The sequence below is a fragment of the Cottoperca gobio genome, chromosome 5 (genome assembly GCF_900634415.1).
Source record: "Cottoperca gobio chromosome 5, fCotGob3.1, whole genome shotgun sequence".
NCBI lineage: Eukaryota > Metazoa > Chordata > Actinopteri > Perciformes > Bovichtidae > Cottoperca > Cottoperca gobio.
In genome coordinates, this window is record NC_041359.1 from 22,991,609 (window position 1) to 23,007,271 (window position 15,663).

Below are 15,663 nucleotides of genomic sequence, written 5' to 3' on the forward strand. Positions count from 1 at the left end.
TTATTTACTGGCCAGTTGTAATACCACAATGTAGAACACACACACACACACACACACACACACACAGAGAAGTGATACCACGAACAAGTGGTCACCCTCCATTAACAACCTACAATTCAAACAACTCCTCCTGCCCCTCCTGGGTGAAGAGCCAGTCGAACAGAAACAACACAGCATCCGACACAAGCCCTGCGATTACCTTCACGTTTGTCACGTACCACATTTTATAGGCAAATTCTCCGATTAACAAGGTGAAGATCAAGACCAAGAACCAGAGGAAGATGCGGTCTATATAAAAGTTTGCCTTTTCTCTGAAGGTCCACTGCTGCCAAGGCATCGCTTGGCGGGCTTCAGAGTATCGAGCAAAGTGTAGCAAAGCTTCGTAATGGCTATCCAGCTCTTCCACCGGAGCCTCCAGGTCGTTGCCACCCTCTGCCGCGTCTGTGTCGGCCATTTTACTGTGGCTCTGGTACTGACAAATTAAAGTTTTCTTTGGTTGTCTGAGAATATTAAAATGATAACATTTTACAATTAGCTTTTGGAAAACTAAAGTACTGATAGTCTGTTATGAAGTTTCACAAATGTTTGCTTAGGATGAATGTAAAGGGTCTTACCTCAAAGACGATTAGTGTAGGATGAAGATAAGATGCGCACACAATATTGAGACTCTTGGCTTTTTTGTCTCAACGGTCACTTACACCATGCTTGTGCCTCTTCAGCATTCGGCAGGCCACCAGCCCCAGGAGTGTGTAGTGCGAAGACGGTAAATGCCAAGTTGGTGAAGCAGCACCTCCCTCACTAAGACGAGGGCTGGGGATTAGACCACACTCAGCAGTTTCAAATCCCTCATCAAGGATGAAGGTGACAGATGGTAAAATACGTATTGATATGTTTGTGAGAGAGGGACAGAGATAGAGAGTGAAGCTTTCAGACAATGTTCCTGTGAAACTATTCATACTTAGGGTGGGGACAGCATACCTGACATGTGAATGTACATGAATATGGGAGAAAATAATCTGTAATAGGCACACTAAACCCACATATCAAATGACAAAAAAAACATTTAAACATGCAAATTCTAAACCAGATTAGATCTTTTTTTCCTTGTGAGTTATTTGAATGGAAGTAGTGTGACACGGACTGAAACCAGGCGGAGGTTAAACTGATGACAAAGCAGAACTGACGCAGCTTTCGCAGAAGCTTTGGAGTTGGAACAAATCACTTCAGCATAATGCTCTCTGGGTAATTTACTCAAATGCTTTTAGAACCTTTTCAACACCATGCGCCGCTATTGAAATATGGCTAAAAGTAGCTGAAGCTCAGGCCTGCATCCTGCGATAAAGACGAATGGCAGGATTGCTTTAATGTTACCAGAGCTTTGTTCCATTTGGTTTGGTGGCTTTATGAGTAATTTGGATTTCAGGCACTCTGCTGTATATGTAATGGTTTTCTGTGAAACATTAAACTTCAGAACACACTGTACTATATTGATTTTACCCAATAAATCTTCCCGTTTGGACTCTTCTGCTTTTGTTCACGTGACTATAAAAACATCCAAGCATTTGCAAATTAATTCTCCGTGCTAAATCTAACACTGGCAGCATGGCTCTGCAGGCGATGTTGGTCTGTCTGGTGTTCAGTCGGTCCATCACTTTGGTCCAGATTAAATATCCCAGCATCTGTGTGATGGATTGCCATGACATTTTGTACAGACATTTATGGCATCAAGAGGATGAATCCTAACAACTTCTGTGTCCTTCTGACTTTTTTATCTAGCACCACCTGCCAAACACCAGAATGTTTGCATTGTCATTGTGAGCACACTCTTGTTTTCCATGTATTTAAATGGTCGTAAATGTGAAATAAGAATTGTAACATTAGCATATTAAATGAAGAAGCAATGCATTTTTATTCAACAAGCTTTTTGAACATGAAATGTTTGTTTGCATCACTTATTATGTCGACAATATATCGTACAATTCAATATGAATCAAATAAGGAAGCCTTGAATGAAAACAAAATGATGCAATTAATATAATTTTTGTCTTGATTGCAGGCTCGTTTTCTTAAAATCTAACTGTGTCAAATAAATATGAATGTGTCAGAGATGAACTTGTCCCACGACTCAATGAAGTGCTTAGTTTGTAGTGTTTGTTAATGGGTTGATAATCCAAATATCACTTAATCCCACGAGTGTCATCGACGCACCATCTCACTGCTGCAGTTTTACATCCACTTTCTCCGTCAGTGCTGGTGTGCCGGTGGGGCACGGGGTGGGCTCCGTGGGTTTACATAACATGCAGCGGCGAGTGATCTTTATCAGCGTGTCGCGGAACATCTTTATCCTGAACGCATAAACCATCGGGTTAAGTGCGGAGTTCACATGGGACATGAAGATGCCTACATACATGGCAAACTTGGGTATGGAACACGTTGGGCAGAAGAAGTCAATGCAGTTCATGATGTGTATTGGCAGCCAACACACAGCAAAGAGAAACACCACCAGCGCCAGAGATTTGGCCAGCTTCAGTTCCTTCCGATAGTACCTTTCTGCATCACACGTGGCTTCAGCACGGCGGTTAAGCTGTCGCCGGATCACCCTGAAGATCTCCGCGTACAGAGCGATCATCACGGACAGCGGGACCACCACCCAGCCGAAGAAATTAAAGTACACCATGTAGTCCATCCTCATGACAGCCGTGAATTCACAGACAATGCTGCTGGAACTGCTGAGGTTTCCTTGAACATTGCGGTTATTCCATCCAATCATTGGAACCAGTCCAGTGAGGAAGGAGAGGATCCAACACAGACATACTGCCACATATGCTCTCCTCTGGGTCACTATGGTGCTGTACCTGAGAAGCAGATGAAGAAAAAGGTTTTTTAATAACTTTAATGCACACAGGCATACTTTACGACAGGTGCCAGCTTTTGACATCAGGATCCAACTGATGAACAGAAAGTAGTATGGGCATCTGCCAAATCCCTTCTCAAACTGTGCCTATGTAAGTTATTTAGGCAGACGGGGACATTTTCATTTGCTTAAAAGCTTTTGATGTCCAGCCCATTTATTTGCCCGTGGATGCAGACAGCGATATATGGTGCCATGTCAGACATCGACACTAAGAACTACCTCCTCTTGATTGACTCTCTGAGGCTAAAAGCAATAAAAAAAGAGACGATTGCTTCTACTTTGTCTGTTCTTTTGCTCTTCTGAAATATGTTGAGAGTAGGATTATCAGAAAATGATGGGGTTTTGCTGTTTGAGGAAGAAATTCAATTCAATGGTTCTCAGACAATTTTGTAATATAAATAAAAGTTACTTGCTTCGACTGGGAAGAATGACGTGTTGTTTAAAGGTGCTTGTGAATAAATAGCATTTATATCTATTATTGATCAAAAAGCGGCAATGGACCGGAACAGACAATCAGGGGATAAAGAAGATCCGCTTCTCATTGCCCTCAGTTATGAATATTTTATAGTTTTTACTGTAAACAGACTGTAATACCGCTCTAAACTGTCATCGTCCAACACAATCATCTCTATTTTCTTTAGAGGATAATTCTTAAATATTCAATAATTCTTTAAAGTATAATCTATAATGCAATAGTTTCATGCACTCTATTATCTTTTTATTTAAGTTATTGTTTTACCTCTTTGTCACCAGCAACATCTACAGTACAATAACCAAGCCTCTTATGATGATATCCAATCGAGCAATTAAACATTTTGACAGCAGGTCGATTATATTACATCATTGCCATGTTCTTAAGAAATTAAATATGTTAAGTTTTATCATTTTATTGTATTTGCTCTTTAGTTCATCTATAAATGCCTACATAAAGAGGCTGACAAGGTGCTCAGTGAACTCAGAGCTTCGGGCTCAGTACCACGTGGAGCATGTGATTCCTCGTTTGCACAAACATCTTCTTCTGTCAACATTTGGGATTCCTTAACTACAGAACTCAAACTACATCCTGACTGGGATGATTTTAAACTCAAACTGGAAACACATACATGTACAGTAGTCATGAATGATCAAGTACATATGTTTTATGGTGCTTTATTTTAGGAGTTTGTGTCTTTGTGTGTTTTCTTATTGAGTTTTGTGTATAAAAAATGCAACAGTTCCTTACATGGTGGGAATCTTGACACGCAGATATCGGTCGATGGCGATAGCCAGCAGGGAAAGGATGGAGCTCTGGGTGATGATGAGCAGCAGGCAGGACAGGAAGAGGCAGGTGTAGAACTCAGTGTTAAATCCCAGACTAATGATGATAGCCAGGGGGATGACCAAAACCCCCACAGCGATATCAGCCACGGCTAGAGATACAATGAAGCAGAAGGTGGTGTTGCGGAGAGTCCGATTCACACACACAGCCAGCACCACCAGCACATTCCCCATCACAGAGGCCAGGGCGATGGCTGTCTCAATAGAGATGTACATCATGTCCACATGCTCCCGACGCTTGATACCAGGAGAAGAAGACATGTTTGCTCCTCACAGATGCCACTTACCTTTACTAAGAATATAAAAATAAATCAGAATTGGTTGTTGAAACTTCTTGCCTCCACTGGGGGGTTTCCTTCAGAAAAAACATCTTCCATTATGTTCTCCAGCTGAAAGAAATGAACTTTTCTCTTCTCTACTTTGCCAAATTTACACAATGAATTGCCCTTGTGCTCCTGAAGGGATGTTGGATGATTAATCCGCAGCATGTTGTTCAAGCTTTGCTCCGGACTGAATAATAGTGCAACAATACTCTTCTACATCCTCTCTCTCTTAGTCCCTCTCTCATCAGTCTGTGAGAACAGGTCGTAAAATCAAGGGGAGGGACTTTGCTTTCTGCGGCACCCTGCAGCATTCATTCTGCTCACATTAAGTGTTTGTATGTGTGTTTTTAGAGGAGGAGCTGTGGTCTTTGCGTAATATTTGGATGTATCTGGATGCATTTTGATAAGGGTGTTAATATAAGCTCTCAACTGAAGATTAATGTGCATTAGAGCTGATTCTGCTTTATTACAAATGCATCCATATCAGCATGTAAGTGAGTGCAATATGATTGAGTCGATATTACAAAGTTTGTAAATCTGACAGTATTTTAACTATAACATGTCCGGCTCATCCTCATTACAATTCTTTAAGAAGCAAACTCGAGGGATGCTTGTCGAAAATGTTTGTGTCATCGCCAAGAAAGAAAAGGCGTGTAAAGAGTATTTCCCAACATGTGAATCCACTTCTTTAAAATATTTCATCACACTAATTAAGGGCATTGTTACAAACCAATGATATCAATATTGTATTGCTGTTGTGAATGTTGGATGACATTTGATTGGATTATTGTTAGAATTCATGATCTTTAGTATGACTGAAGTCTCTTCCTGTCTTAAGGATGACATAAACTTTGTAGACATCTAAGAGAGATACGTGGGGTTATTGGATCTATTATGGTGGTTGATGTTCAAATCATCATTTATTCAATCAACTAACATTAGTAAATTCATATTTCAATGCAGTAACTCTTTTAATTAGAGTTCTGTACATAAGAAAACAGTGTAATAATGTATTATAATGCTTTAATGTGCACATTAAATGGTTAAATTGTGGGTTTTTTTAAAATAGTTAATAAATGTTTTAGTGCCGCTGTCACAGTCTTGCATTTAATTTCGATGGTGCATTTATTTTTATTTCCAAACCTTCTATAACGTCTATAACTATAACTTGGACTCTGCAGGGTAAAATTGCAGGTAGTAATAAGATCCACAAATTCATTTACTTCTAAAAACTTAATCTAATTGTCTGTCAGAGAAAAGAGTTTGGCAGCAAGTATCACTGAGCAAGCAATCAATGAGATGGTCTTTAGTTGCTTAAGGAAGCAAATTCAGTGTCTGCCTGTAAATGTATTCAGTATGATCACTTTGCTTACATTTTTTGTGAAGAAGAAAACGATGACTCATGATGATGTTTTAGGTAATTGCTTATATGATCTCAGGCTCTGGTCTATGCAATGTTTACTAGCTGACACTGAATCAGTTTTATTAGACCTCTGTCATCACACATGCTTTCATTAGTTTAAGGGGATTATCATTTCTGAAGACGAAATAACTGTAAATGTCAAAAATACTGCAGTATCAAGCATATTGGTTCAGCACTTAAGAGCTCCACCACACTGCATTCCTTGTGTTTTTTATTGTTCACCCATTTTGTCATTGTGGTTTGTTTCATTTTGTCCATTACTGGAAACATCAATTACATTCGTACCACCAATTATTGATGGTAAATTATCAGTATCTAACCTTATCAAATATACATATTAAATATGTTGAGTATATAGGGTTTCAGCATACCACCCAATACATAAGGATTATTATGGCCTCTATATATGAAGATACAAGACAAATGCCATTATTAATTACCATATAGATAAATAATAATTTCCTCCACTGATATTCCTCTACAGAAGACTCCACTTTGATGTACCACACAACACGTCTTTATCTATAAAGAGAAGTACAGTGCTGGATACTGTCAGGTAAATTAATCCTGATCTTCATTAATCCACACTGGAAAGACTATCACATGTATTTGTCCTACCTCAATCAATATGTATTACGACACTACGAATATGTTTCTGCACTATTATGTATTTTCTGCACAACTATGTATTACAAACATAATAGGGGCACTTCCCCTTTAAGAGTAACAGGTCAACAAACCATCACTTCCGGACTGCTGACGGAGGAGCGTGTAGGCGCCAAACTGGGACCAATGAGGAGAAGGTCAACGCCTACTCCATGTATTAGATGCGAATTTTCAAATGTTTGGACACACCTGGAGCGGAGCCGTGAGACCGCAACGATGGGGCTTTTTGAGCCATGCGGTCTATGGAAACGGCGACGCGAAATGTGTCCTCAGCTGAGAATATTTTCTTTGTTTGACTTATTGCGTTAAATAAATATATAGATTACATCAGGAGATTGCTGTTTTGATTCGACATTTAAGCTCCGAGTTCTTCAGCTTTTTCCTACCCTTTAATTGGCGTCCCTGGGTGGGCATCCCGAAAGGAGAAGTGAAGAACGATCGCCGAGTATCGTTGACTGGTATTCATTGCACGTGCAAAAGATCAGGTGAGGGTGAACACCGGTTAAAAACAAATATTCACTGCAGGTAGACTAGGAAAACTTATTAATGAATGCCAGCAACAATGTTCGACGGTCATAGCTAATACAACTGCTGTTAAACGATAAAAAGCAATCCTGAATGTTGAAATACAAGCGATAAGAGCAAGCATCGAAGATATTAATGATGTTAACGATATGTATGAAAAGCCTACGGAGGGTTCCAGCGTAGTCTGGTTAGGGCCACGTGCTCATATTACTCAAACAAATCCCAGAGTGGGTGTCCGGTCTGGTACCGGATAAAGCTTATGGTAAGCTTGCATTGATATAGTTTAATACGAAAACACCTAAGGAAGGTAGCTAAGAAAGCTTAGTTAGTTTAATGTTAAAGAAGTCCTTTGGCAGGCAGATAGGTATAGTTTAATTCAAAGACTTAAGGGAAGCGTGGCTTAGAAGCTAGTGTTGTTTACCAAAGAAGAATAGTGATTATAATCCTGAATTACGTGAGAACCGATGACGATCGCCTCATAGTCTCAGATGTTGTATATCATCTTCTTTGCGGCAAGCATAGTGTAAAACATGTAAAGATTTGTGTATTGTTGTATTGCTGTGAGTAAAGTGTGACTAAAGCAGGCCTAAGGCGAGGCTAAGCTAGCGTTGATATTTAGCTAATGCATTGGAGTTTGTAGAACGGGTGAAAACTGTTCAAACTGACTGGGGGACGGTTGTGAAATCAAAGAGAACCGTGGAGTGTATGTGAAGTAGTTTTAAGTTGGAAAAACGTGAAAGAAGGAGACGTTTTTGTGAAAGGCCTCAGAGATTAGGACCAGCTAACGGTGGCCACGTGATGCTGGGTCGCTAATTCCGCCTACTTATGAAGTAAATTGTGATAAACTAAACCTTGAGTCTTATGCTGGAGCAGTTTTGGGTGGAAATAAAATGCATAAGTGATGTAGTGACCGAGTGATTAAAACCAAAAATGCGAGTTTTCTCCAAACTGGAAGGAGAGAAAATTTAGAACAAAGAAACCTCCATTTTCTCTTCATCCGGTGGGAATTTAAAAAACCCACATCCGGTTGATAGCTAAATGCCTCTGGTGGACAAAATTGAGACTACAACTAAAAGTTTATAGAAACTTTACAAAATTTAAACACCTCCACCTCCTGTAGGACGGCAATTAAAGCGCACCTAAATTTAAAACCGTGCACCAGCAGACAAATTGGTAAATTACAATTAAAATCCAATTGAATTGAGGAAAGCTAAAGAGAAGACAAAGGTGAAACCAGAACCCCAGACTGTAGACCGGACGTGAGAAAAAGGACTGACGTGAGAAAAAGGACTGACCAGAGAACATGACTCCCCAGCAACGGGGATCCACACTTCCGGAACCAGGTTGTATATCTGCATTCACACACACTATCATAGTCAATTAAAGGAGGCTGAATTGTAAAGTGTAGAAAACTGTCTCTTATATGTTTTTGAGAAAACATGTTTAATAAGTGTGTGGATGACAGATATGTAGACTTTTTGTGTAATTCTGGAGCAGACAGAAATGATTAGAACAGAACAGAGCCGCAAAATACCAGCTAATGATAGATTACGTTCAGAATAATAAATAATAATAAAAGACTTTAGTCAAGAAGTGTCAGCATAACTCATTTAACACACACGGTCACGGCTTCTTTGTATCCCTCTGTAAAAGGCCGGCGTGATTCCCTCTTGGATGGCTGTCCGTTCCCACCTCTCCCAAAAATATTCAAACCTCATGACATTTTGTGAAAGACTATAATCGTCGACAGACGAATAGTAGGGAGATAGAATCTTCTGAGAGTTTAGTCTAAACAGTGTAGGGAGCTAGAAGCTCCTGAGGGTCCGATCGTAAATGTCATAAGGAAGAAATATGGTGAAGAGAGTTTGTAAGATAATAGGGAATGAAACAGCTGACAAATTATTTAAGAAAATAAAGTTTTGGTAAACTCATCTGTTTTAGAAATACCAGACTATAAGAAGCCTTTTATTTAAACAGCAGACTTCATGACATTAGTATTAACACAGAACCATGGAGATAAGAGTAGACCAGTGGTTCACTACTCTTCACAACTAGACCCAGTAGATAAGGCAATGCCTGACCGCACATGAGCAGTAACTGCAGCTTCAATGGCAGGTCAGGCCTCTGCATCAAGTGTTATTCAGGCCATTGACTTTAACAGTGACACATGCAGTGTCAGTTTCGTTTTCACAACCGCATCTGACTATAGAATAATGTACAACTTTGATCCATCTACATTATTTCCAACAGCTGAGGACGGAGAATCACATGACTGAACGACAGAGACGGACAAGGAACTTCACCAAGACCAGACTTGACTGACGTTCCCTAAGAGGAACCAGAGATAGAAATGTTTGATAACAGATCATGTAAAGTAACCTAGAGGATCCGAAAGTGACAAGATCTCTGTAGTGACACAGACAGACGTATTAAAAGCAGAAGCTCTACCCAATCATCTGTCAGCAGAGCAGCAGAACTGATAGCATTGACAGAGACATGCAGATTAAAGAAAGACAAAGTTGTAAATATCTACACACACAGTAACTATGCATGTTCAACATGTGTTTGCTCAACAAGTACAGCATAAAGGTATGGTAACATTGATTAACAAACATATTACTCACTCTAATAGAAGACTTATTGAAGGCAGTACAGCTACCAAAGTATATTGCTTTATATAAAGGCACAACACATATGATAAGAACTGATCCAGTTTCAGTAGACAACAATATGTAAATGAGAAGACAAACACACCAGAACACAAGACAGAGATATTGAAAGAGATGCAGCTATAAAGTAAGAACAAGCCGTTTGGACTAAGAATAATTACATACGAGACAGAGACGACTGACGAAAGAACACTTGACCAGAGAAGAACTCAGTACGACCAAGAGCATGTATAAATGTGTGTATTGAGACACGGTATTTGACCATGTCTCAAAAGGGGGAGTATTATATTGAGTATTATATTAATAAGAGTATATTCATAGCATTTGATTCAAAGGCCAAATGCCGACTCCAATAAAATCCATGCAGATGTGCTGAAACGGATATTCTGAACTAAATAAATATGAAGGAAATAAATATAGTTTAACGATTATAGACGTGTATAAAATGAGCTGAAGTATTTCCAACACATACAGTAGACGCTATGACAGTAGCTAAAGTGTTTACAGCTAAATGAACTGTAAAATAAGGTAATGTGTGTAAAGGATGATGATAATAATAATGATGATAATAAGCTTTATGTAAGAATTGCAGGTCAAAGTACTTGCACTGCAAAGACATAAAACATTAGACAGAATAAGAACATTTACGGTACAATAATCAGTGTTGATGTAAATAAGTGTGAAAGACTAATGGTATAAAAGAACACTGGAAATCATGCCAAGTTTCCCTATCTGTGCCGGGAAAACTATCAGAGCCATATTTAGAAATATACCACCATTTGGAAAGGAAGAAGAGGGAGAGAAAAATATATCCTGGTGACACATACATATATCACCACTCCTGTGAGAGACACTGACTCCATAAAGCAGAAACTGGACCTCTTCGTGGTGAAGTCTGACTACACAGGGAGGTGGTACCCATAGGGGCGCTTGTCTCACCATCAGTGAAGATTCAACAACCCAAAGTTTTAGAAGGGGACTGTGACATGGGGGTCAGAGTCATCACAGGAGGGTGAGTATAGCCCTGTACACCTGAGACTGCACAACCACATCAAATTTGATTTCTGTGACATAATAACCTGTCCCTCTCCTCTAACAATATGCAGAACAGGTCAGGTGGGCAGAGGAGCACGTCTGCCACGGAGAGGAGTGACATGTAAGAAAATAAATGATTGTGATCCATTATTCCTCACCATCGTTTCATCGCATCCCAGAGATTAGAGACTGTTTGTTTTAGGCAGCAGAGGTTTTAGGAGCAGGTCCACAAGGACACTTTAGGATAAAGGTAGAAAACAAGAAGACTGCAATCTCCAAGCAGTCAGTAGGAAAGGATATAAAGATACTACAGTAAGAAATAGAATAGCAGGGAGACAGGATATGTGGAGAAGAATATGTGGCTTGACTGTAAACTGTATACCACTAGCTCAGTAAATATATAGTGTGTGTGTGTGTGTGTACCAGTCAGGCCCCTCCTTGCTTTAAGCCCAGTCCCAGTAATACTCGGACCAATAACAGAGTAAACCTGTCTGTTAACAATGATGCACAGTGTAACAGAACCACTCAGCCCAATTTGCAAAAATCTCATTAAGAGATTTCCAACTCACAGAACCAATAGCACAAGACTGAAATATGTGCATTGATGACACTGGTCGAGCGTTTCTATGTTTGGCCCACAACAGGTCAAACTCTTGTGAGCTTGAACTCGCCTGAAGAGAAACACAGCACCTGGGGAGAGCTTCAGCTCCACAGCATACAAGAGATGCAGTAGGAGTCCCCCGGGGAGTGCCAGAGATCAAATTGGAGCAGGTTTTGACTCATTGTTTTTATGATGGGCAACTACTAATAAGAATGTGGACTAATTACATTCATTGCATCTAACAGAGGTTTATTAATTATTACAAGGGATGCCGTTAAGGGACAAGCTGAACAACAAGCAGCTTCCAGCTTATTGACATGATAGAATGTCTTTAGACGTGCTCCTAGCAGAGAAAGGAGGTGTGTGTGTGCCATGTTGGATCATCCTGTTGCACAATTATATCAAATAATACTGTTTCAGAGAAATCAGTTACTAGAGCCTTACAAAGATTGACAACATTATATAAAGAATTAGCAGAGAATTCAGGGGTAGAGAATTAGTCTGGTGATGCTATGGAAAGACGGTCCGGGAGATGGAGAGTTCTCATGTCACTGGTATCTTCAGCATTAATAGCTATATCAATATTAATTTGTACATTATCTCCACCGATTTATATTTTGTAAATATTTATGCATTTTTTTATATTCATGTGCCAGCTAACCCAGAGCAAATTCTTTGTAGGTGAAAACCTACATGACAAGAAAGATTATTCTGATTCTAAATACTTACTGTATGTGGATGTTGTTATATACCATAAATTAGAAGCCGCATGACGAGATTGATTGATTCCACAATAACAAAACAAATGTACACGAGTATCAGCCCCTCTCCATAGATTTATGCAATTTGATAGAACTAGCCTGATTACAGAACGGAATTGCATTAGACATGGTGCTAGCTGAAAAAGGGGGTGTCTGCAAATTGTTTGGCTCTGTGTTGTACTTTCATCCCAAATAACACAGCCCCTGATGGATCCTTTACCAGAGCTTTGAAAGGACTTGACCGACTCAGCAAAGAGCCAGCATCAAACAGTGGGGTACTCATAGACTATGATATAGAGCAGGAACACGACAGCCAGGAAGATGATTTCGTGTGAATAACTCTACAAAGTGTTCTTTGCTGCCATACCGAAGCCACTGACTTTATTGTAGTTACAGTCTCTCAGTCGTATACAGATATTACAATCTTATACAGACATTAAAAGTTTACTAATATTTACTGTCTTTTACTGGAAGTGTTTTTTATTATACTGAAGCTAATTGTCTTTATGCTGGAATAACAAATGAAGTTCTTTGGTTTTATACAGAAGGTATTTTTATGACTGGAATAAAAACAAGTGCACTATGAATGTATTCTTGTATACCATATGATGAATTTGTACACCACTCGGTGCCTTATATTTACTGGAGATTATACACACCATAAATGGTGTGTAAAGGGGGAATTGTCAGGTAAATTAATCCTGATCTTCATTAATCCACACTGGAAAGACTATCACATGTATTTGTCCTACCTCAATCAATATGTATTACGACACTACGAATATGTTTCTGCACTATTATGTATTTTCTGCACAACTATGTATTACAAACATAATAGGGGCACTTCCCCTTTAAGAGTAACAGGTCAACAAACCATCACTTCCGGACTGCTGACGGAGGAGCGTGTAGGCGCCAAACTGGGACCAATGAGGAGAAGGTCAACGCCTACTCCATGTATTAGATGCGAATTTTCAAATGTCTCGGGACACACCTGGAGCGGAGCCGTGAGACCGCAACGATGGGGCTTTTTGAGCCATGCGGTCTATGGAAACGGCGACGCGAAATGTGTCCTCAGCTGAGAATATTTTCTTTGTTTGACTTATTGCGTTAAATAAATATATAGATTACATCAGGAGATTGCTGTTTTGATTCGACATTTAAGCTCCGAGTTCTTCAGCTTTTTCCTACCCTTTAATACTCTCAGGTATGTCACTAACATATTGGCTTACTTAAACTTGTAAAAGAACATCAGCGTAAATTGGGCTTTGTTCCTGTACACTGGATGTAAGACCAATATTTGCTTTTTAGCTAGTTTGGTCTCGTCAAAACGGAGTCTTTCAGCCTGCCTCATGTTTTTCTTCACCACTCACTGACCCTACTCATCACTTTGTCATTTTGTGTGGTGGGGCCTTGTCCCCTCAAACACTCATATATACAGTTGTGATGCTACCATATAGGCAGTGGAGGAGGAAGTAATACCACAGTGTAGAAATATTCTTTTACAATTTGTGCAGTCAAATTAGTTTTTTAGGATTTGGAGAATCTTAGAGGATGAAGAATGGAGACACTGTTCATTAAGGATATACCCAGTTGACCTAGTTAGGAGACAATTTCAGTTTGTTGTGGTCTGTGTTCTTACATCAGTGGAAAACAGCAGTGAGTCAGTTTTAATTCAATAACGTTATTGAGCCATTTTTTAGATTAGATTATTTGTGTAAACATGTTATGTTTACTAAAATGTTTGTCTTGACTTAAACTGACTGCAATTTGTTTCCTAAATCTGAAAATGTCCCTTTAGTAGTTTTAATCTCAACCGTTTAACCTAGACTAATTGATCCAAAGAGGGAGGGGGTACTGTTTTAATGTATCCTGCAATGCTTTTCCGAATAACAGCAACATATATTCTGTAATACTCAGAAAGTATACAGTCTGTGTCACAGTAGTTTACTGTGTCTGGCAAGCTGCCTATCCGTTAGAAGTAGGCTACTCGCAATAAACACAAATACTACTTGTTTCAACGGAAGCCGAACTGCCGCCAACAGCTAACGTTAGCCACTTAGACAAGCTAGCTAGTCAGCTAACGCTAACGTCATGCTAACACTGATAACAAGATGCTAGCTGCACCCCTTTCCCACTGTGAATAACACAAGTTCAAGCAGTACACAACACCAGACAGCTGTAGAGTCAGAGAATATACTGTGTCTGTGTATGTGAAAATAACATTTGTGGTTACATGTTGTGCACTTCATACATAATTTGCTGCAATAAATGTGTCCCAGAGTAACAGTCTTATTTCTCTGGAGGGTTTACATTCTTTATTGTATGAGTTTTTTTAATGGCCCTCGTATTTTCTATTTTCCCAGTCAATAATGTTGCCATGATGCTAAAGCAGCCGCATACCAATAGTCAACAACAATGGCATGCCTCCCAGAATTGGCAAATACTATTGATTTAAAACAAGATGTGTGGATGCTGGTTGATCTCGTTGTTCCCTCTTTGTTGAGTGTTGTTAGGGATAACAATTGCTTGATAAAAGCATTTTCAGCAGGAACTGCCCAGTTGATACTGCTGCTATCATCACTTTAATATTTAGCTCTCATTTTAGGCATTTTTGAAAAAGTTTAGATCCGTTCTGGTAGCATAACCCTACATTAATCACGACATACAGAGCCGCCCTCCCCAAATGAGCGTGAGAGAAAACAAAATCAAGAGCATTCTCAGAGTTTAGATAAGGATCAGGATGTGAAAAGCACGGGCTATTTCTCAGAGACTGTATCCAGTGCGTATAAGAAAACAAAAAGTCATATTATTGTGAAATATGACTGTGACTGACGATGATAGGAAAGTGCAGCACAATACCAGTCCGCACTTACCTGACTGTTCCACTGCCTTTGTAAGAAATTAATGGATTTATAGTGACTTGTTGACCGTGATGCTTACGGTGTGAAGGTGGTTAACCTACCTTACAGGCTCCAAGCCCGTAGTTACAACACAAGAAGTGCCTAACATGGTCAAACATGTCAATAATCACAACACCTAACATTTCTATGCAGCTTAGGTTACTTAAAGCTACGTTTGTAAGCTGATAAAAATATACTACAAGTGTTGAAAGTATTTATCTGTCAAGAAATAAGTCTAATTTCCTCTTAACAGAAGTCACATGAGGGCTCTTATCGTACACTTTGTTTTGTCAACCACAGCATACCCATTTTTTTTTTTGTCAGTTACAGCACAGCATTAAAAGTTGAATTCTACCATTCAATGAAAAACAAGTATAGTTGCATAAGCCTGCACAAATTCCAGATACATAACTTGCATGCAAAGTAACTGAGAGTGTCATCATAACTTAAAAAAAAAAGGACTTCCTCAAATGTTTCACAAGACCGAGATGAAGGATAAATGGTCCAGCACATTGAGGTTCAGATCCAG

The 15,663-nt window shown here is 39.4% G+C and overlaps 1 protein-coding gene across 1 annotated transcript; it reads right to left on the reverse strand.

Annotated features, from left to right (window-relative positions):
* Positions 1-1,953: 1,953 nt before the first annotated feature.
* LOC115008412 (adenosine receptor A1) lies at positions 1,954-4,492 on the reverse strand. Its single transcript, XM_029432016.1, has 2 exons — positions 4,137-4,492; positions 1,954-2,855 (listed from the first exon to the last, which is right to left on the reverse strand). The coding sequence occupies exons 1-2, from the start codon at positions 4,490-4,492 to the stop codon at positions 2,213-2,215; spliced, it is 999 nt and encodes a 332-aa protein (XP_029287876.1). The 3' UTR covers positions 1,954-2,212.
* Between the last annotated feature and the right edge of the window lie 11,171 nt (positions 4,493-15,663).

What these genes read in the sequence shown, in the direction of transcription:
- LOC115008412 (XM_029432016.1), bottom strand. Translation starts at nt 4,492, where the DNA reads ATGTCTTCTTCTCCTGGTATCAAGCGTCGGGAGCATGTGGACATGATG. An exon ending in CGTGTCAAGATTCCCACCAT is followed by an intron (nt 2,856 to 4,136) that starts GTAAGGAACTGT and finishes TCTGCTTCTCAG; the next exon opens with GTACAGCACCATAGTGACCC.